The following is a 23,357-nucleotide window of genomic DNA, read 5'->3' as shown; positions in this document are numbered from 1 at the left end:
TGCATCTGTTGAAAAATGCCAGAGCAGAGCCAGATAATGAGACCTGGATTAAGAGATTTGACAGCTGTATGGGTAATGAAAGCATGTAGAGTTATTTGTGTGTTGATGCTGAGAAGTAAATTGAGAATAAAATCTCATTTTGGGATTGCAGATAGTGGAAATTGGGAGAACTAAGGAGTCATACTGTCCCAAACCTGTGTATAGTAGGATATCTTGTACTTCCCTTACGCTTTTGATGCTAGTGCAGTCAGTTGTGTTCCTGGAACAGAGGAATTGTGGCTCTGATACATATGGTATATCTGTTACTCTGTACTACACATGTAGAGGAGGAGCCAAATAGTCAACTTTGGCAGTGCTGAGGTGCTTTGTCAGATTTCATTTCTAATTTAATTTTCTCTTGCTCTTTTATGCTGGAAAGTCATAGGCTGTAATTATGCAAAACAGTGTTTTTGATGAAAGTAAATTTTATTTTTTAGGTTCCCGGAAATGCTAAGGTAAAAGGTTAATGTTTCATTTGCTTTTTGACTTGTTCTTCTATCTCCCTGGAAAAAAAAGCAGTGGACTTGCTGCCTTACTTCACTGCCTGGAGTGGATGCATTTCATCAGTGTACGGTGTGGATGCTATTTTTAACAGTAACTCAAAGGAGTAGCCCTGCTAAAATTACCTCATTAATATACACAGCTGAAAGGAAATGGCATAAAACACAACACTGTTTTAGAAGATTATTGTGTTTTCCACTTCCGTGGATGAATTATTCAATGTGTATCATTCAAGCAGAGATATAGTTGGACCAACATATTTGCAAAGCATTCAGACTGTTTTCTTGTAAACAGTCCCATGGAAGAGTGTAGTAAGTGAACTTTGTCGGCTGAAACAGTAGGTGTGAAATAAGTAGTAGTGGCTTGGGGATCTCAAAGTTTGTGTTCCTTCCTGTCCCTGTTATTAAATGGTTCAGGGCTTTGAGAGGGATCCAGTTATTGTAAAAAATGGTGGGGAGCTAGGGCTTAAAACTCTAATTCTGCTAGGAGTGTGTTTTGTTTCATTCTGTACTGCATGCTGAAGAGTCTCGTGGCAAGTGTGGAGATTCAGAGCTTCAAGACTTTGAGGATTTTAGTGGATGGGGGTTTGTTTTGTTTCTATTCTTTTTACTTCTGTTCCTGGGCATTCTCACTGTCTTGGCAAATATTAATAAAATCTACTTTGGTCTTCTCTTCCCTGTTGTATTTGCTTCATAGATACCTTATAGAAACAGTTGTCTAATAGTTGTGGAGTATTTCAAAATAAGCTTAAATGCTGAATTAGGACTTTTTTTTCTGTCTCTTTGAATTACTGGTCAAATTTTGTCTGGGATCCAGAATGAAGGAACAGTGATTTATACAAAAGTATAAAAGGGAACAAGAATATTAAAGCCTGAGACCAGAGACCTGAAAATGTACAAGGACATAATTGCTAACAAAAGGAGAACCTCACAGAAGGGGTTGTGCAGAGGGATATTTGTTTCTCACTGAACTAAGCACTTGAATGCATTTGTGGCTCTTGGCAAGACTGTATGTACTCAAGGTTTTGCCTAGACTAGATTAGTCCCTTAGTCTGGTGTTTTTACATAGTATGCTGAAAGAATATTTTTTTAGTTGTCAACAAGGCTTTCGTGCTATGATTCTTTAGAGAAAAAAATTGAAGCTCATATGAAATTACTTTGTCTTTGCTGCTCATGCTTGCTTGTTATTGCAGCCTTAGTCATAAGTTTCAAGATGCTGATATTGTTCTCAAAAATGCAGAAAACAGCACGTGCTTATTTACATGAGCATTAAACTGTGCTGGAGTAGCTGTCTTTCACATAAGACTGGCTGCATGTATTCATGTGCCTTTGAGTTTGAAATGCACATTTCTGCTGTATTTTTTGCTTCAGAGTTGGAAACTCTTAACTCCTTTTGGTAGCCGAAGAAATCCTTTGGCCAAGGTTGGAGCAGCCGGCCATCTGATCTCAGCGCTCTGGTGTTTTATCACCAGATTGCCCTTCAAGCCAGGGCATGCTGGCTGAGCAGCTGCTGCGCTATAATCGCACTGACAGGGGTCCATCTATGCCGATATATGGTTACATGCTGCAGCCTGCAATCTGTATTTGACTGGGCTGTAGAAAAAAATAAATTACATAAACATATGTTTATATAATCTGTTATATATATATACACACACGTAATGTTCAGGTCCTGACTTGGAAACTTAGTGTTGCAGGGCAAATTTTCATTGGTTGCGGTTGTGATTGATTACAATGTTTTTATGCAGTGGGGACTGAATCTTTAATAGAGTAGCAGTGGATTATCATTAACTAAGTGGGACCTAGAAGACTTAAATGAATAAAATCTTGTGTGATGAAGGAAAACTAATGGGTAGTAGGCAACCTTAACTCAGTTCCCATTTTCCCCATCCCTCCAAAAAAGGTGGTTTTAGTTTAAACTGCACTCAGCAGTGGCATCTTGCGTTATTTCAGTGGTGGGTCTCGTGTTGGTGTGAGACTCAATTGCTCCATCTGTATTTAGGATATTGCTCAAAACTTCAAAGCAAGTGCCAGCTCAGATTCCCAGCTGTGGTGACTACCTGAATGTGTCGTGTTTTCCACATCTGGTTTCCTTTCAGGGTATTCTCTTTCTGAGCTCAGGGTATGTTTCTGTTCCATGCAGACCTGCGAACTTCAAAGGCTTTAGCTGAATTGGATTTGTTTCCTCTGGTGATGTTTGGAATTTAGTGAAGCCTAGGTTTTTTGAGGTTTGATACACTTTAGCACAAAAACTGTGCTTAGGGAAAGGGCCTATACTACCAAGAATGTTTTCCATGGAAAACTGACTTTGCATTTTTAGTTTTGTAGGTGAATATAGTGTTCAGATTAGAACTAATCATCTGGCTTGCCTTGGGTTTGCAGGGGTTCAGTGAATTATGTGCCAGAGAAAATCCTTTCTAGGGAGGCATAAGACTTCTCGAGTATGAGCTAATCTTCTTTTTAAAATAAGAAACAAAGCCAATATTTTTCTTAAAAGTGATCTAAGAACAGTAAATAAAATAATAGCTTGATCAGATAAAAGTAGACGAAATACAACTGCATGTTACTTTCCCAGTAAGTAAAAGTATTTGTATACAAAGTTGAACATCTCTCTGGATTGCAGGGATATTTTTACTAGCACAAGCTGTGTAATTAGATATGGCCTGCTTATTTTAATTGCCTATACAAGAATGTATGTTAGTGGTTACTGTAGCTGCCTTCAAACTGAGCGTTTGGGCTTACGGTCACTTTTGCAGGAGTACTTTTCAAAATAAGCTGCGCATTCCTCCGAGAAGTCTACTCTAGTTAAATCAGAGAAGGAAGATGAGTCATTAGGCTGGATTTCTAAGCAATTTCAGTACACAGCTGCATTCATGATTTACACATGCTTTTCTCAGTTGTATGAAAATAGTTAATTAGCTGCAGTTACATGTAGAATGAGCCAGCTTGGGGAATTAGGCAGTAAGTATATTTTACAAATTAAATCCTGAAGTCCTTCAAAAAACAAGCAGTCCCCCAGCCTCCAAGCAACAAAATCTGAGCCCATGCTTAATCTCAAAACTGTGACTAGTGTCTCTGAATTTGTTGTAGGATACCTTTAAGCCTTCAGTGTTGCAAGGCTATACCTAAAATTGTGTTTGAAAATGCCAAAGTGTTTCCATGGTATTCAGAAACATAGTTAAGGATTCCTTTTTGGATATGTTCTGCCTGACATCATAGAGAGGTAAATCTTTAATTAGAGCTACTTGAATTAAGGGATATGTTTTACCTGTTGCTCGGTTGTCCATAAGTAATGTCAAACTCTTGCAGCCTTTCTTGTCTCTGTATCGTAGCTCTCTTTCCGTCCAGAGCATTATTATACATATTTCAACAGCCTATCCTTGGTGAGTATATGTTTCAAGGCACGGCACCTGCTTGGTGACATGTGTTGGTGCTCAGATTTAGTAAGGCGGTGGAGCTGTTACACAAATATGTCCAATACAGCAGCCCTTTCTGGATAATTTATTCTGTAAAAGCTTTTTCTGGCATTAGAAAAGAAAAAAGGCAACTTGTAAGGCAGTTGTCTATTCAGTGGCAATGGCAGGCAGCTCAGCAGCAGTAACGCAAAAGCTAGTATTCTTGGCCTGAAGTATTTGGTAAGAAAAACCTTCAAATTAGTGTTTGAAGCTGTATCTTGATTTTTTGAAAGCAGTTGACTGATTCTTCTGGGTTTTACATTTTCGTGTCCAGATGGGAGTCTTCTCCAGCCTTCAGTGTAGACAGCTTTTTGTTTTATTTAAGCTTTTGAATCCAATAAAGTTGCGAAACCATTCTTTACGTTGATTGGTTTTTGTGGTTGGCTAAAGTGCTGACAGTATCATTCAGTATTACTCAAAACAATGTATGAATTCAATTAAAATCTTAAAAGCTAAGATACCCAGATTTTTTTAAATATCTTTTTTGGAGAAACATAAGAATGTCACTTATTTGGCAAGTTAAATAAGCCAAACTGAGGAAAGAGCAGGAACATGAAAACTACTAGTTTGATTGGGGGTGAGCATATTATTGCTTCCTATATGCTGCCAAAAGTAAGCTAATGTCCTTGATTTTTAAAAAAAGCTGTGTAATTATTTCCTGTGGAATATTGCAACTCATAGTCTCCAGTCTTGCTTTTAAATTAAAATAGGATTAACTTGTCACTGAAACTCAAGCTGTATGTGTTGTTTTGATCTTAAATATTCTCTAAATTGGAAGAAACCTTATTTCTTACAAAGAAAAATGATAGTTCTAAGAGCATTTCTTCTAGTAATGTTGCTGCTAGCAGAAATTTTTCATTATATCCATGAAGCTTTAATTTCCAGTGTCTTCCTGTGTTTTTGTAGCAGCAGCAGCCAGCCAGAGGACTTTCTTGCTAACTAGTAAAACTGTTCTGTTTGGTTACGAGTTTTTTCCTAGCTGTAGCTTCCTTTTTAAGCAGACACCATGGAAAAGCTGCTGTCTGCTCTTCTACTTTCAGTCTTCAGAGATAGCAGAAGAAAACCAGACAGTGGACCCTGTTATGAGGCTGAACTGGGTCCTAACAAGTCCAACATATCTTAAACTTCAGTTCTGTTTTCTCATTTCTTCCTCCACAAAACCATCTGCCTTATGAAGACGTTCAACTTAGCATTGACTTTTAGACTTTTAAGGAACCACAAACTATTAAACTTAAGAGACGTAAATGCCAAAAAGTGGAAGCGCAGTGAGCAGCAAGTGATACGATGTGCTCACTGACTGCTAGCCAGTAGGTCTTTGGTTGTGTACTATGACAGACCTTGTTTCATCAGCGTAAGTCACAGGAATGGACAGGTAGTAGAGGCCCCTTTTTGTCCTCTGCTAAATTTTCCCTTCTTTGTTTTTCTAAATAAAAGCTGTGATGGTAATTAGTCCTATCTCCTGAATTTGTGTTAGCCAGGCAGAATTAGTTCCTGCAGGATACTTGGCTTAAAGAATTTGGTAATCAGAAAATGTCTGCTCCATATGGAGTCTCAAGTGAATGTGTGACTTCTTTTCAAGAGTGTTTCCATGATTTTTGTATTGCTGTGGTCACTGTTAAGTATCAAAGATACTGTAAATGTAGTCTTCTCCCTGGAACGCAGTCTCTGATTTCCTGGATGGGTCAGGCTTCATGGATTATTTTGGAGATACCTGATGTGGGAGGAATAAGCAAAGCTCTTACTGTGCTTTCATATCAACCGCAGTTTTCCTGCCCTCTTTTGGAAGGGGGAGGTAAATGCTACATAAGTTATGGTTCAATTTAAATACTTCGTAGCAAGCAGCAGCTTTATATTTGCATAGAGGTTTTGGGATCACGTAAGTGCCCCAATTATGCCTCTTCACGTGATGTTTTCTCAATCCATAGCCGCTGTATTATGTGAAAACAGGTTATTATCTTAATAAATTACCCTGCTGTGTCTGGAGAGTTCTGAGAATGAGATGCCGTTTCTGTTCACTACTAATATAATAAGGAAAGGTCATTCTTGCATGACAAGTTGATGTAGTGAGCTGTACAGAGAATTGCTTCATCCTTTCCTATATTTGACTTTTTCTAGAAGTAGTAAAATAAGATCATTTTCAAAAAGAAACACTTATTTTCTTGTTTCCCCTAACTTTTCAGGAAGTATTCTAAGCAGTTCTTGATGCTCTTAAGTGGAAGCAGTTTTCCCCTCTGGTATATCTATAGCCAAGCTCATAGCTGAGTGATATGCACTTGTTACTTAAGTTAAATTTACCTCTAATACTTTTTAATTGTTTGATGCACTTACATTTTAAGAATATATTATGACCTGCTTTTTCACATTCTTTCTATCCCCAGAAGCTCAGTTTCTGTAAATATGAACATTACATACCAGAGAACATCCCTTATTATTCCATTATTTGGACTCTGGCCCATCAATATTTTGATGCAGATTGGGTATCTCTTAAAAGGAATAGTTTGTGTGTGAGTTAATGTCATGAAATCTTCCTCTGAAGAAGTCTCAAGGACAGATCAACAGTGCCAGTTCTTGGCTTTAATGACAAAACTATTACAAGATAATATTGTAGTTCTGATTTGTTGAAAGGTGTTTTAGTAAATAACCATGAGACTGACCTGATTTGAGGTCCTGGGACATATCATTAACACCAAGTTCTTGTCAACCTGGAAGATGCTGATCAATACTTGAGTTATTTAGATGTCAATTCTCACTAATCTGTTCATCTTACAGACTCTGGCCAGCCATTTCTGCACGTGCTTTGAAAGCCTAATATTTGATTCTGCAAGTTTTCTTCAGGCCTCCAGTATTCCAATTAATGAATACGATTTGAGAAGTAGGAGGCTAGGGAAATAAAATAAATTCAGTTGATGAGAAAACTTAGTCCTGTATGTTTTTGGCAGAAAAGGATCAACATATTTGCTGGTAAGAAGAGTGTATCGTAGTTTTTTTCATTCTCCATCATAGCCTAGATAAAAAGCTTTAAAAAGAACAGAAAGCTTCCTGCTTTCTGAAAAACAGGCAAAACAGACCCTCTTAAGCTGATACTTATAAGCAGTTTCTCAGCTTCAATTCGATTTATCAGTTGATCTTTTTGTTTCAAAAAAAAAAATGCAAACACAAAAAAAAAAACCCTAAACTTTGTCCTTTCATGTGCTTTGTTGCCATGAATATGCTTTGAAACTAGCAATTAAACTTTCTCCTCTTTTCCCTCTTTGGCCTGTATGTATGGGAACATAAATACTGGTGGGTTTGAGGGTAGAGTGGAGACACTTAGTGGGTTTTTGTTTCCAGTTTTTGTGCAGTCACTTAGGATTACCTTCCGATGTCTAATGGACAACAATAATTGAGTAATGCTGCTTTTGAAATATTTCTTTTAGAAAAACAGGAGGAGATGGCATGTGAAAGTCTCACTGTTGCATTTTCGGTTACCACTTCACTGTAAACAAGGATGTGGAAAGGATTTTATTAGTTCCCTTTTGTTAGATAGATCTTTACAGCAAAAATTAAATTGCTGTATTTGTTTGAATGCTTGCTTCTATGAAGGCACAACTTCATGAATGAAAATTAATAAATCTTAAAATCAAGAAGCATCAACTATGATTATGTACTTGGCCTCCTGTATAACACAAACTAAAGGATATGCTTACGACTTTTTTCCTCCTTAAAAATAAATTGTAGCATTTCTGTCAAGTACCGTGTCTCAAGAGCTGCACAGGTTCTACCTAGTCTTATGACACTTAAATTTTATCACCTGAATGCTGGACAACAGTATTTCCATGCTATTTGTCCCACAAAGTGGACCTACATGCAGTGAACTAGGTGTGAGTAGAAATTACTCTGTTTGGTAAATTCTTCCTGGTTGTTTCAATGTCATTCACTTTAACCCAATTGCTTAGCTCTCGTGACGTGCTCCTGGCTTGCAGTCTTATCTGTAGTTTTCATCTAGTGTTGTACAAAAAAAAGCGCTAAACTCTCAGGTATATGTATTCTTTTGGTAAAGAAACCACTAAAAAAAGGCACAATGTAAAGCTATTTATGAAATCAAAGGGAAAACATAGTGGTACAAACTATACTGATATGCAAAATAAAACCGATGAAAGATGGTATGGGTATTTGACTTAATTCTAAAGTGCTGGTGTTAGTGCTAAAATACTGGATATTATGTAAAAGGACTAGCCTTCAATCAACACTTGTGATTATCTTGATATTGTTTTTTTTTTTTATGCACTTTTTCAGGAGGAACACAACAGTTCTGTGATCTGTCTAGTCTTTTTACTGGTTAACAGTGGCATGATCCTGAAGTTGAAAAAAGTGTTATAAAAAACCACAACCTCCAATGGGGATATTAAGGTGGCTTCCAAAAATGTCTCTTCTGCTCTTGCCCACATCCAGTGTATGTTTGACCTTGACCTGCCAGGAGTGTCTAATCCCGAAGAGTTTTCATGGGTCTTTTACTTTACGGAGCTGCTGCCATTGTAGGAGGAGGATGTCCAGGATCCTGCTCTTTGAGGGAGAGGCTGGGCAGTGGCTGGCACCAGGAAAGGCAGAGGGTTTCATGATACCTGGTGGTGAGGAGAGGGAAGGAGTTGTCTGTGCCTTCACAGAAACACTCAACCGATCAGATGGCAAATGGACTAATGGTGGCCAAATGGGTAAAACAAACCAGGCTAGGATAGGAAAACAAAACTGAATAAAATGTCTTCGACCTCACTGGATCTGGGCATTTGGGAACAGGGGTGTGAGGGAACACTGGATAGGAGAAAAATGCCTTTGTCCTCTAATGGGTGTGATTTCTGACATACCTCTGTGTGGTAGTATTTCAAATGCAAGCTTCCCTTCTTGATGCATTTCTGTGTACAGTTGAAAACTAAGCGAAGATTCCTTCTCTCATGTTTAAATGAAAGGAGCAAATAAAGTAATAAAACAAAACAAAACAACCCTTAGGAAACTTGATCTCTGAGTGACTGAAGATGTTTTTGTACTCTGCTCCCCTTTCAGCGCAGAGTTCAGCAAAAGACTAAAGGTTCAGCTATTGAAAAATCTGATTTCTAGTAACCATGAATGTGTGTTTAGGGTTGTGTGCCCCAGTACTCTGCCCTTTTCTGAATGGTGCCACAAGACTTGTAACAGAGGGTGCCACAGCTTCAACGGGAGCCTCTCTTAAGCCACTGAGTTCTACAACCCTCCATTGTATTTCTGTGTTTCATTTGTCATTTGTGATCTCATCTGACTGTTTCACTTACCTGCCTTAATTCCCCAGATAATTATGGATAAATCTCCATGATTAAAAGTCTTATGTGTCCCCTTGTCTGTGCAGCTTAGGCGGCCTAGCAGTGAGGGAGGCATGCGTGCATACACACACGAGCACTTTTTTTGGATCATTTTACAGGGAGGTGCTGGGAGAGAGGAGCAGACAGAAAGGTTCGTCTCTGAGATCTCGTGTCATGGCTGATACCCTGCCAGGCTTCTCTGCTCGGTTCCTGCCCCATGCACAACAACAAAGCCTAACGTGGAGAGCATAGCTGGACTACTTGCGGCTGAGTTCCCATTGATTAGTTCTAGACCTAAAGCTCAGATTTAATGTGGTGCAAATATACTTGCTCTGGCTACCTCTTGAATTAGAAATATTTTTTTTTTAATCCCCTGGGTTGGGAAGCTTGAGTTTTGCTGAGTTCAGCATCCTGAAAAGACAACAGTATCATGTGTTCTTAATTCTGTACAAAGGTTTTTCTGGTCATGGAATCATTTATGGTGATACGGAGTAGAGTCAGCTCTCTGAGCCATTTCCCATGCTTTTGAGAGTAAATACTCTCAAAAAGTGTGTAATTTCTTAGACAGGAAATTTAATGTTCACTCACACCTGCCTGGTAGATGGCACATTTTTCTTCTGGAGTTTTGTGTGATTCATTGCTCTGAATAAAGTTAAGTTTCGTGGTAGGTTTAGGAAGGCTATTTTAATAAAACTAACCACAAGGTAAATAATACAAAGAGTTTGTGAGAGGCCACATAACAAAAACATACAACTTGACAAATTAAACAAGAACTCTAGAATTTTTTAGATGGATGATACTTTTCACAGTATTAGCTAGTGGCGGGGGGAAATTACTGGAGCATTTTGTATAACACTAGAAATGATCCAGTCAGTTTTCCCTAGAAGCATATCACTTTTGCACAATGAACTATATTTCATGCTCTAGAGCAGACCTAATCTTACAAGATTCCGTTTAGGATCACTGCAATCAGTGCAGAAATATCTACCTAATGGTTCACTTTGCTAATTGCAATCATTTTTCCAGAGAATAAATTCATTGCATCAGATTATATAAACTGAACAAGTCCAGTCCAGAACTTCAGCATGATAAGGTCATGTAACTGTCAGCACAACAAAATCCATGAGGTCATTTAAAGTTTGTTATTAACCCACATCGTAAAACAGAAATAGCTTTATTTTATATTGATAGGTAATACTATTTTGCTTGAATCACTGTCGAGTAATAATGAATAGATAGATGAGATGGTATTTGAATATAAATACCAATTACAAGAACACTTTCAGTAAAGTGACACTGGATTTGCTATAAGCAACAAATGTTAAGTAACATTTGCTATGTCCTTCTGACTTTCTTTGTCCTACTCCAGAAACAGATGTTGCAGCAGTTGACACTAGGCTTTCTACAAGTTAATTTGCTCATCCTTCAGCTGTTTCACCAACAGTATGGTGATACCCCCTCTCGATATCTGCTTACAAGTTCTTTGAAATTCTGAAGTACATACAATTCCAGTCAGTGTTTTAACTGTGATCATAATTAAGGGTGCCCTGAATTCTCTTAAATAAGTGTACTGAGGTAGATTTTTCTTAAAAGAAAACCTGGGAGCCGTGTGCATGTTTAAATCTTCATGCCACTACATACTGCCTAGATAGCTCATCAGTATCTGCAGAAGATTTATTCCTGTGGTGCTCAGCATGCAATGTAACAGCACGGTAGTACTGTAAAATCATTTCAGAAGCGTGAGAGGAATCCACTGAAAACTTAGAGGAGCAATTCTACAAAAAGCATAATATGCAGGAGAAAGTAGTAAGTAATGAATTGACATTATTTGTAAGTGCAGGGATTTATGTTACTGTAATTGGGAATTTACCTGGAGAAGGAACGGTTGTTATGCTCATAAAAGCAATATTACTTCTGTGTTTTAAAGACAGGCATGAACATCTGTAGATCTATTAAAACTTGCCAGTTCTAAAAATTTCAACTGCAAATAAATAAGACTCAATGAGGAGGTCTTTAAAACAGCCAAGACCTGAGTTGTAAGATTTTTAAATGAACATGACGCAACAAAAAATTTTAAATGGCCACAATAAAGACTCCAAGTCCTATTCTTTTAAGGTAAGGAAAAATCAAGCTCCAGACAGGCAATAGGGTGGCTTTGGCTGAAGTCTCACTGTGGGGAATAGGGAGATGTGTGGCTGGTGATGAAACGGGTTGCCTGTTGTAATGTTGCCACTGTGACTTTTGCACTGCAACTCTTTTGGCATGCAGTTATGAGGAAGTTCTATGTGATAAACATAGCTTTGAGTCTTACAGGTAATACAGCGTATAAATAGTCTTGAAAACAGGGAAGTGTCTTGTAAATGGAGATTCCCCAGAAACAAAACGGTAGGGCTCTGAGTTTTGTTTGTTAAAACCACTAAGTGAAAACACGATATACACAGCATGCATCCCTTCAAGCACCTGTCACTTGGAGGTAAAATTCTAGTCACTGTTTTAGTATAATTGCTTTTGAATTTCTAATCCAATGTAAATTGGCTTTTTATAAGAAAAATTCTGTGTGTATATCCTTATGTGTGCAGTCAAAAGGCAGGAGAAATTTGCAGGAGAAATAGCAAGTCAGTAAAATAATCTTCATAAAGTTTAGCATGGTGGAATTTCTGACCTGTGTGTATTGAGAAATGAGAGTCTCCAAGAATTTAGCGTATCAAATATCTGATGTGTAAGATCGTGTCTTTAAAGGCTGCATATCATATGTAGAGATGGAAGCAGTGACCTGTACTGTTACTCAACCCCTTTCCACAGTAAGATCCTGTTTTTACTTACAACTTACTCAAATTGCAGTAATTGAGGCTGAAATTTTCCATGAAACTCCTGTCAAGGAGGAGTTGTGATATCAACACGGCAATAAAACCACACTAAACTCCTTGCAAAATCAGCCCCTGAAAACATGGAGGCTTTTGCCCGTCTTCATTTCTCTGTACACCAGTTTTCTCTCAGAGGGATGGTATTTGCTACTTAATGTTATTAAGATAAATCCATGCATGTTTGTGTAGCTGTTATTACACTGATGAATGGTATGATAAGGCCGTGAGGAAATAAAGAACTCTGCATTTATTGTGTTGTTTGGGTACTGGTTGAAAACCTTCCTGTCTGCCACGTGAGGCCAGCCCGAGCTGGGCACCTGAAACACTGCCACAAGTCATCGGACGCTCTCAAAGCAAGTCCTGGCACTGCTGAAGAGTCATCACTTTTCCATGCATTTAAGAATATCCTCCTCATTCTTCTTCTCTCTTTGTTTTTTCATAGTGAGTGTTGAAAAAGTGGAATTAAAGGGACTGGCACACAAGAAGAATGAAAGAAATGTTGAATATTCCTTTGAGGTAAGTTTTAGTCTTTTTTTTTGTTTTGTTTTGTTTTTTTTTTTTTTTTGTTTTGTTTTTTTTTTTCTATAAAGGAAGGGAGGATAATACTTAAGGAGGAGTTAAAGACATTCTCAGACTTTATTGTTAGATCCCGGAAATTAGTCTAGTGGAGCTCCTTTGGGATAGATGGTAGTCATATTTTTTAATCAATGATTTGGAAGTAGTCATAGATGGCTGTTGATAAACATTTGCGGATGATGACAGAGACGGAGACTGTCTGGTAAGTGGGACACAGGCAAAAAAAAAAAAATTCATTCTAATGCAGCAAGTTGTGGCAAAGTATATGTAGAAGAAAATATCATGCCACACTTATAGCGTGGTTATCTGTGCTGGAATGCAGAAGCTAGGAAGAATGTAAGTCTTAATCTGGACAAATGAGAATTTAGACTCTTCAGGCTCTGCTGCATGTATGGAAAAAGAGGTAGGATGGTCATTTATCTTTGCATTCAGCATTGAGGGGAGTGTGAGACTGTGGCATATGGTTCAGGCGTTAAAAGGGGTGTTGAAGAGTACAGAAAATAGCTGTGGAAATTATTCAGGACTTGAGAAAAGTGCCATGTAGTGAGAGACTTAAAGAACTTGACTGAAAGGTGACTTTCAGTGTCATATAAAAGCATTTTCAAAGGGAATAAAATATTTTACAGTAAAGGGGGCGTTAATCTAGCAGAAAAAAACATAACAGGAACTGTTGTCTGAAAATTGAAGCCAGACTAATTCAAACTGGAAGTGAGAATAGTTTCTTTGGAATGAGAGTGGTTAGCCACAAGCTGCTAGGAGAATTGAATTCCCCCCCTTTTTTACTCAGCTTTTGGAGGTTCGGTCATTGCTCACAATTTCTGTGGAAGGATGACTTCATTCTGTGAAACCTTGTGTTAATAGTGGATTCTGGGTGCTGGCGAGTAAGAATGACAAACTGCTTTTCTCCCATCTAGTTGGAACAACTTACTCCAAAATTCAGAATGCAAAGCCCAGAAAATGTCTTTCGTTTGCTTAATGAGGCAACGGAGCCAAACAGTTGATGAGAAAAGGAGAACCCGAAAGAAAATGGACAGTAGAATTTCAATTATCTACAACTTTTACAAAAAAGTTATTCTTTAAAACCACCACCCATGATAGAGCATCAGTTCAGCTGCTTCTTGTGATGTTGACAGCGTTAACCTCTGCCTGACTTGATTCATGGATAATGTTCTGAATTTTCTGAATCCCATGATTGTACCAAATGTCATCAATACTAGAAAGGATTTTTTTCAAGGGGCTTTAAAAATCTTCATGAAGTATGCAGTTGTCTGGATTCCGGTTACATATTAGTATCTTGTGAAACATCTTTTCCTATTATAAATTTTTCTATAAATAGCAGAAATTACTTTTACCAGTATTTTAGTTGACAGGTTGTAACTGAAAGAACAGTACATAACTTAGCTGAGCTAAAAAAATTGCTGTTTGCTGGGTTAGAAACCCAACTATTAAATGCTTTGTTTAGTAGCTTGGGAATAGAAGGTCAGTAGAGCAGTTTAGTGTTTTCAGCATCGCCTCGCAATGCTATTGTTTCTTGCATTTACTGTTCACGTTATTGTTTTATAAGTATTGAAAATTATAACAAGTTAGCAAAACATAAGTCATAACGAATGTTGGGTTATTACAAAACAAGAAAGAAAGAGAAATTTCTCATGAATCTGGAAAAATTATTCGTTTATCATGAAATTAAAAAAAAAAAAAAAAAAAAAAAAAACAAAACAAAAACCCAGAGGCTTAAGTTTTCTTTCTGCTTTTCTTCCCCCCCCCACTTTACTTTTTGTGTAACAGCTCTGCAGAGAGGAAATTCCTCCATTATGTAATATATTTTGAAATACTCTCCTCTCAGCAGTCTTTCTGGCAGCATTCTGATGGCTGGAAAATCTTTGTGTATGTTTTCAGTTGTCATTGAAACTGTGTCATGTGAGAAGATGGCCTCCTGATCCTTAAACACATAAAAACAACTTCTTCCCCTATAGAACTGCTGAAGATCTATATGCCTTCCAAATGTCTTGAATAGATATCTTAAGTCTGAAGGGACTTATGACTGGCCAGTCTCATGCTGGTATTTGTCGTGCCAAGAAATCCTGACTTTTGGCTCAGTTAAACTAATCATCTACCAACCAATAAATGCCTCTGTATCTAAGAATGTAATGACTTAATGCAGAAAGCGTATGAGAAGAGATACTGAACAATTTCCTTTTTCTGGGGCATATACAAAATGGTGTCTAAGGAGCAAAGCCAGAGCAGTAACTGCAGGTTTCATTTCTAAGGTTTTGCCTTTTTTTGCAGCGGGGGGGATTTGCGGCCATCTTCAACTTTGCCTGGCATGTGGCGTTCATTAATTATAAATAGGCACTATTGTGCTGTGGTGAGTTGTTCATATTGTACATCAGATTCTACAAACCAGCTGTTTTCTTTAACAAAAATAATAATAAAAAAAATTTCCATTACTTAGTAGTCTGTTCCTTAATACTGGATGTCTGCAGAGTCCAATGGCTGTGTAAACTATGAAGTGCTTTTTTAAGCATTCAGAATAGTTGTTAAGTATAATAACAGCAAGAATCGGGCAGCAAGGGAGGACTGAGTAATAGTTACTTGTGCACAAAAAAAGTTTTTCCTTGTTGATGTCACACGTTACAAACTTCCTTGCAGCCTGTGGGGGATGCTGGATATCCATTATTGATCTTTTGGAGCCAAACTTAAATCCCTGTCCTTTCGTTACTAAACTGAATACTTTTTACTTCCTAAGGTCCTGTGGTCTGATTCTTCAGTGACGTTGGTAACCAAATCTTCCGCTGAAGTGACTGAATTTATTTCAAAGGTAAAGGAGATATGAAAAATACTTCGAAAACAGAGAGAAGTTTTGTCCCTGTATGTAATTTTGCTCAATGGCATTTTTCAAAATGTACTGAGATAATACAGATAGATTGAATTTCATAAAATGTTTGACTTATAAATTGCTGAGCCTTGAATCTCATATGAGAAACAACCCTTCTTTTCACTTATTGCTTGTAATATCCTCCACCTTTAGCTATCTCAGCTGTATCCAGAAGAAAACTTGGAAAAATTCATTCCTTGCCTAGCTGGTCCAGATTCATTTTACCTAGAACGGAACCACATGGACCTGGAATCGGACCTTAGGTATGCTGAGTTTTTTATTGTGGTTTTTTTTGTTTGTTTGTTTGTTTGATCTTGGCACTTGGCTTTTATCGACAAGTGGAAGGAAAAAACAGGAAATAGAAATATTATGTTTATATTCTAAATTGCTTTCAAGAAATTAGAACTTGATCCTAAGCATTATTTCTTAATGTTCTACTAATTCCAGTGCATAAGAATATTTCAGGAATTCATTCTTCAGAAATACAGATGGTAATAATCTTCTGTATTAAGCTTCCTGGAGAATTGACATTTCCTCATTCCTAGTTAAAAACAAATAGAGGATCATTTGCTTTGCAGAATCTTGGTTTGGGCTCAAAGAATAGCCAAAACTGCTTTAAAAAAACCTCCCAAAACTCAGGAGAAAATAGTTGGCTGAATAGTCATCCTTCTGCGTTGAGGGATGGGTTGTGGAGATTTTTTTTTTTTCCCCCCTACCCTTTCACAGAGTTTTTTATTGTCTCAGTTGTTTCAGGTCATCATGGTATTTATTTTACTTTAGTTTTAAAAAGTTAAGTATGTATGTATATATTAAAACCATTACGTTTTTGGAAGTCATTAACAGCTAAGAAATTTTTGAAGCTTTAGATAGTACCTCCTCACATTATCACAAATCACCGGGCCATTATCTAATCTAAAACACCATTTTAAAAATCATCATCTGTGGCAGGTCGCAGTAGTTCTCTCTTTCTAAATACTGAAATAGTTTTGTGAGGAAAATTTGAGGGACTTTAATTATTTTCAGCTACTACTGCCTGTATCTGTGCAAATTATTAAATGATATTTTAAAATACTAATTAACTTTTGTTAGAGCTTCAGCTAAACACCTAATTTCCCTAAATCAAGACCGGCTTTTGTCCACCATTGGCAGAGCTACAGTGGATATTGTTTTTCACACTCAGAGCTAGCAGGTGCATGCCTAGATTATTTTTCATGGCAAACAGCATTAACATTTCAAATAGACCCTTCTGTGCTTCGAGGATCACAGCCTATTGATGAGAACGAGGGAGGCTAAGGGAGAGTGCGTGTTGCTGCTGCTGCTGTTTAGCTAGCACCAGTCACTACAAATCTAGGTTAATAGAGCAGCAATCTGCATGTACACAGCAATGGTTGTATCTTCGGAGCAGAGAAAGAAGCTGTCCTCTTAAGTGCTACGTATTTGAAAAATTCAGAAATGAACTGTGATTTTTTTCAAGGTGGAAGGCCATTTGTGTGTGTGTATAGCTGAATTATTTTTTACTCAAAGACTTTTTAAAAACAGCGAAGATACGGTCAAAATGCTCTCTTTTTAAAACCATTTTCTATACGTTTTCAAATCTGTAGAAGATTTGGCAAAAGGCAGTCGAGTTTGCATGACCATGAGAAGTTCAGGCACTTTATACATTGCAAAGTTTTAGGAGACTAGCATTTTTTCCCCCAAGAGAGGCACAGCAATCCCAGGGAAAATGTGACATAAGTTTTACAGCCTTTTTCACTACACTGCCAGACTCTGCATCTGCTGTTTATCTTGAAGAGGAGAAAATTAAATAACGGATACATTTATATTTTGTGGTCTTCAGGTCTGTGAATTTGAAAGGAAATTTTCAAGTTTATATTTGAACATTTTCTGCCTTATGAGTGTTCAATGTTCCTAAATTAAGGTTTTTTTTACGGAGATGCTAAACACAGTGAAAGCAACACAATGGTAACGTGCTTAAATAGTATTAAGGATAAGAATACCCATACATTTAAAGTCTACTTTGATTCAGAATTGCATGGTGTTACTAATTCGAAAGGTGTTTAATGTTTTAGTTTAAAAAATTTCAAATTCAATTTCAAAATTTCATGTACAGTCTACATTCATGATTGCATAGGCAACTGCAAATCAAATATAACGGAATGGGGGGGGTGTTGTTTTCTTTTGATGAACGTGCAGGTATTTGGCACCATTACCTTCCCATGTGGTGAAAAATGACCACGTTAGAAAGTTCTTCAGCACTTCATCTCCTTCACAGCAACTTCAGAGTTCAAGTAAGTTTCAACCGAGTTTTAAAATGAATTTTTTGTACCGATGTACATTTCATGAACTGATGCCACTTGTGTTCCCTGTTTTTAGATCCTGGCAACCCCTCCCTTTATAAAGTAGGAACTACGCTGGGAACATCTGGAAGGTGAAGTATTTATTTTGTTTACATTTGTTCTGGTTAGCTGTAAAACCCCATTACATAGGTGATCATCTGTCTCTCCTTGGGGATTTATTTGCATCTACACTTCCATATTCATCTGTAGATGATTTAAAGAAGTTCTAGCCTTAGTGTGTGGTCTACCCAAAACAGACAAATGGTGAGAATATCCGTGTAAGGTACTGCTAGCATTCCTAGCGTTGTCATTTGTTCATCCTTCACATGCCATAAGAAAACACATCTTAAAATAATAACTGCAGGAGGACAGTATAGGAATTGCTTGAAGACAAGTTTTGCAGTGAGTTGATCACAAAGACAAGAAAACTCAGGTAACAGACAGTTTGCAAGTCAAAATATGACATGATATAATTACTGGAATTGGAAGACAGAATTCAACTTCAGCTTCAAAAATAAAGTAGATAAAATGTAATTATCATTGGACCAAGCTTTCTAGCATCGTGACAGAGTCTCTTGGTGGTGGCGGTTATGAAATCAGCAGTGGCTCTCTTGTCCTAAAAAATGTTTATGTTCAGGGAAGAATTTAGGGAAACCTTTTGACCAGTGTTACATGGGAAATGAGAGCAGACGATTGCAGCGTTCTGCTGGCAGTAAAACCATTGGACACCCCTTCTAAGCAGCGTTTCTCAAAATGTTTAAAGCTTGAATTACTAATTGGCATCAGCACTTCAATGTTGAGCTGCGGTGATGGATGATTTCTTTGTGATCTGCTGCTTACTGCATAAGTCATAATGGTCTCAATCACATACTTAAAAGGAATAATGATCATCTGAATTGTAGGTGCAAATCTGGTCATCCCTTGTATAACTCTTCATGGGCAAGGGGAGACTAGAGTATCACTGAAAGGGTTTTTTCTCTCTAAGTCATATTTGAATGTTTCCTTGTACAGGAGAAGTTTTCCTTTCAAAGGGGGGAAGGAAACCGCTTCCAAGGGAGGTAAAGTCAGCCTTGGGAAAAGAAGGAAAGAAATTCTCTTGCCTTCTGTGAGGATTTAGCAAACCCAGAAGTCATTCTCTTCAGGCAATTTTCATTTTCTCCAACAAAAACTGGAACCCTCCAAGGAGCCAACATTGTGGGTTATTTTGCTACTTCCACATGTAAAAAAAATTTCCACAGGGTTGTATTTGGGCTTCTTTTATTCTTTTTAACAAAAAAACAAAACAAAACAAAGAAAAAAAAAAAACAAAAACAAAAAAACAAAAACACGGCCATTCTCTCTAAATCTTTTCTAAATCACAGAGAGGTAGTAGAACATCTATTATCTGTGATTATAGAAGGAAACCTCTTGCTTCAGCTGCAGATAAAGCTTACTATTTGCCATAAACTGCAGTGGTTTTATTGTGCTATTGAACAGCGTAGGTACAAATCTGTAACTTGGATCAAACAGTGCAGGTTTTACCAGAAACCCCGGCAGCCATAGCTTCGCGCGGCGTTAGTAGCTGCACCCCGAGTGACACAGATGCAGTGGGCTAAACCGAATTACGTTACTGTTTTGCAGACCTATATGTGGAGTGGCTGGCATTCAGTCTTCTCAGAATCACGTTCAGCACTCGGCTGCTGCCCCCGTTGCACTGCCCCACTGTTCCCACGCGGGAGGTACCGGCTCGTCGCTGGCCTATCGCGCCCAGATGGACACCACCTCTGCACCCATGCTAATGTCTTCCAGTCCACAGACCCCTCAGACACAGGAGCAAAACGGGATCTTAGACTGGCTCAGGAAACTGCGGTTGCACAAATACTATCCTGTCTTCAAGCAGCTCACAATGGAGAAGGTAGGGCAGTAGATAAAGAAAAGGGAGCCAGCTTTTAAATTATCTTTACATTCCGTAGTGCAGAGAGAAGGCTGCAGACATCTGCACTGAGAGTTGCAGAAGTTACTGGCAAAGGCTGTGAAGGTTTGCACAATCTTGAAGCAATAATATTTTGATGAAAACCTTTCTGTTTTTGGTCTGTGTTGTGTCCGGGGCCTGGGCTGTTCAGCAGCTGCTGCTGCTTCGGAATTCTTGAAGATCTAACTTGCATGCTGCCTTAGGAGCTCTGCTTTGGCTCCCTGTTCATCCCCTTGATGTGCAGGAGATAACTAAAAGTGGTTGATTTTCTAAAAATTTCTGCATCTCGATGGATTTTTCTCCCAAAATATTTGGTTATCCTTATTTAAAAAAATGGATTCTGGGAGACTTTTGACACGCACATTAGCGTGTGCACGTACCTGCAAGTGAACATGAGATTTTTGTTTTCTGCAGAAATTCTTAGGGAAAAACAATCCCATATGTATTTGCATGGTAAGAGTCACAACTGATACCTGTGTGTGTTGGATTTTAACTAAATAGAATACTTCCACAGCATTTACCCAGCTCCATCTGTAAAATTCATGTCCTCTTACTGTCTTTTAGCCTGGAACGCCCTCCAGTGGACTAAGTGCTTAGGTTGAGCCAGGTCTAAACTGGGACGGCTTTGTGCTGCCTGTAGCATGTTGTGTGCATTTAATTACTATCTGTTACGAGTCTTCTGATTTGATTTTCTTCATTATGTGGGGGGAAATAGATAGTGGTTTTTTTCTTTTAATAAAGTAGCAAAACTGTGCGTGGTCTAGTATGTTTTTAAAAAGCATATATTATTATGCATACTTTGCTGGCTTTCATTTTCATTACATTATATTATAAATGGGTATATTTTGTTTTCATATTCTGTGTCTGTATTTTATTCACTGATGAGATGACTGCACATTGATTTCTGTTAAATGACACAACTGGGAAAACTAGAGTGACTTTTAAAGAGAAACAGATCCTTAAGCTCATTTATAGCACAAAGTTCTATTTTAATATGTACAAGAATTACTTCTACTTTTCTGTGAATGGTTAATATAAGCACACACCTAATTAAATTTAATCTAGAGATGTTCTTTCCTCCATGCCAGTCGCCCACACTTTTATTCTACGCTGATTATGTAATTTAAAACTGGAGTAGAGAGTTTCTTTGAATTAACATATGTTAAAAAAATGCCTTTAGCAACCTTTCAGAATTGATCTTTACTGAAAATGCAAGTAAGCATATTTCAGGCTGTAAAACTAAACATGCATTTTTTTCTTTACAAGTTTCTGAGTCTTACTGAGGAAGATCTAAATAAGTTTGAATCCCTCACCATGGGAGCGAAGAAGAAGCTCAAGACCCAGCTAGAGTTGGAGAAGTAAGTGGCAAGGAAAACTCTCTGTTTAAGGTCATAAGATGTTGAATGCAAGTTTTACAATGGTCTTTGCTTTCCAGACTATAAACGTAGCAGGGTTCCCAGCTGTAAATACGGATAATATTATCTCCCTTATCTCCCTTCCTCTCCAGTCGTGTCGGGTACTTTGAAAAGCTCTTGAAACGGGGACTTTGTAGATAATATTTAGAACTTACTGGTTTACTGTTGCCTGTGCAGGGTTGTGGTAAGGATAACCAAGCGTAAAGAATTTGTGAACTCTGTTTTAAAAGGATATCGCAACCCAGCCGTAACATAAATGCCCGTCTTCAGCCGTCACACTGACAGCTCTTCCAAGGAGGGGGACATTTTTAAAATAATTTACAGAAGGCACATCCTGTTGCGTAGGGGATTTTTTTTAAAGTTGTATAGTAGATATTGTAAAGCAGGTGTGCAAAGCTTGTTTCGATTTTGGGCTTACCACCTGCCTGAGATTCACGGGGTAGGAGGGAATGAGGCGAGCGAGGCGCTGAGCCCTGTAGGGTTTGCAAGCTCAGGTGCTGCACACAGAAAGTCAGGGTGCCCAGCAGGATTTTTTCTTCGTAAGACCTGGCAGTGTTTTTGGCTTTCCAGTCAGCGTGGACGGAGCACAGCTACTCCGGGAGCCTCCGCGGTGACCCACGGCGGCCGTGGCAGCCGCTCAGGCCTCTGCTGGCCGCCGGGCTGGGGCGTGGGTTGCCGGAGGATGCTCGTACAGGATCTGGGCTTCTAACTTTGTGTGGGGCCAAACCACTGAAAGGCAGGGCTGTTGCGGGTAACCCCAGTCTCAGGAAGATCACAGCTTTACGTAGTGAAGGTGAGCTAAAGAAGGCCAGTGCTCTGTGCAGTGTTAATAGCCTTTTGGGGAAACTGATGCAACAGATTATCCTACTTTTTGTATCCCCACTTAGAGGGAAATGTTTATTCTGCAGCTACTGCAGTTGCTTAAAAGAGCAATTAAAAAATCCAAATCCATGCCCATTTATCAAAGCTGCTTGACAGCATTTTTCATCAGTCTTAGTTTTTTCCAGAGCGTGTTTGCTAAATGACTGCATTTGGCTTCTCTTTTGTTTTGGCGTGTGTGGCTAGATTTGGGACGTGCTTATGTCATGTGTGATAGAATTTAGTCACCGTTTGGTGATTTACCTTGTACAAATAAGAGCATTAGCGTTGTAATCAGATGGCAAATAGTCCAAATGCAACTGCTGGCAAGAAGCTATGGTCAAGATTGATGTGATTTCCAAATGTTTCCATTTGAAATTAGCCTAACACGTAGCAGATTATTTAGCGGGCTTTTCAGTTTCATTCAGGAATCGATTTATCTGTTGTTGTGCTGTAGCCAGTTTCTCTTTCCTCACACGTTTCTCCATCGCCCTATAGAGAAAAATCGGAGAAACGGTGCCTCAACCCCACAACACCTTCTTCAGTTACCAGCAGCGGTGTGGCACGGGTTCCCCCTACTACACATGTAGGGCCTATCCAGAGTATTCGTGGCAACCATGCTGCAGGTAAGAAAGAGGAGCAGAGGACACTGCTGTGCTCTCGGGGCTGAATGTGTCTTTGCACAACAGCAAGCTCGTTCTCACGCTGCTTTTTCACCAACCTGTAGTATGTAAGCTTTATCTCCCACAGTGTCAGTGGCTTAATAGGGAGCAATCAAAAAGTCTGATTCCTGGGTATATGGAGTGCAATAAAAAGTAGTTTTGTCTTCGTGGCTTCTGTGTGAATGGCTCTAGTCAGCGACTGTTACACCTCCTGTATGTCTGCAGTCTTGGGCATCGCTGTATGTTGGGTGGTGTGTCATGGAGCGGTTGTAATTGGGTCGAGTAGGTGTTACCGCATGTGTCTGCATTCCCTGATTGCTCGCCCACCCTTCGTCTGCAGAGCTGCGAGTGGATGTGGATCAGCCAGCCCACCCCCTGCCCCGGGAGGGCAGCTCTTCCGAGTACTCCAGCTCTTCTTCCAGCCCCATGGGGATCCAGACAAGGGAAGAGAGCTCGGACAGCGCCGAGGAGAACGAGAGACGTAAGCAGAAAGAGCCAAAGCGGGGGCCTGCGTTGC

General features: G+C 38.7%; 1 protein-coding gene across 2 annotated transcripts in view; it reads left to right on the top strand.

Moving 5' to 3' along the window:
- The window catches only part of ZCCHC14 (zinc finger CCHC-type containing 14), a 56,085-nt gene that overhangs the window by 24,582 nt on the left and 8,146 nt on the right, over window positions 1–23,357 (top strand). For both annotated transcript variants that reach the window (XR_006165729.1, XM_042797444.1), the window contains exons 3-11: window positions 12,610–12,683; window positions 15,490–15,561; window positions 15,772–15,881; window positions 17,812–17,906; window positions 17,992–18,046; window positions 19,575–19,848; window positions 21,172–21,263; window positions 22,677–22,804; window positions 23,181–23,321. Coding sequence is in view for 1 of the 2 variants with exons in the window: in XM_042797444.1 (XP_042653378.1) it covers window positions 12,610–12,683; window positions 15,490–15,561; window positions 15,772–15,881; window positions 17,812–17,906; window positions 17,992–18,046; window positions 19,575–19,848; window positions 21,172–21,263; window positions 22,677–22,804; window positions 23,181–23,321 (1,041 nt within the window). In the remaining variant the exon portion in view is untranslated. The remainder of the gene's footprint in view (window positions 1–12,609; window positions 12,684–15,489; window positions 15,562–15,771; window positions 15,882–17,811; window positions 17,907–17,991; window positions 18,047–19,574; window positions 19,849–21,171; window positions 21,264–22,676; window positions 22,805–23,180; window positions 23,322–23,357) is intronic.

The sequence above is a fragment of the Tyto alba genome, unplaced genomic scaffold (assembly GCF_018691265.1).
Source record: "Tyto alba isolate M040663 unplaced genomic scaffold, T.alba_DEE_v4.0 Super-Scaffold_26, whole genome shotgun sequence".
Classification (NCBI taxonomy): Eukaryota; Metazoa; Chordata; class Aves; order Strigiformes; family Tytonidae; genus Tyto; species Tyto alba.
The sequence above is the reverse complement of the archived record's forward strand: the minus strand, read 5'-3'. Positions and strand labels throughout refer to the sequence as shown.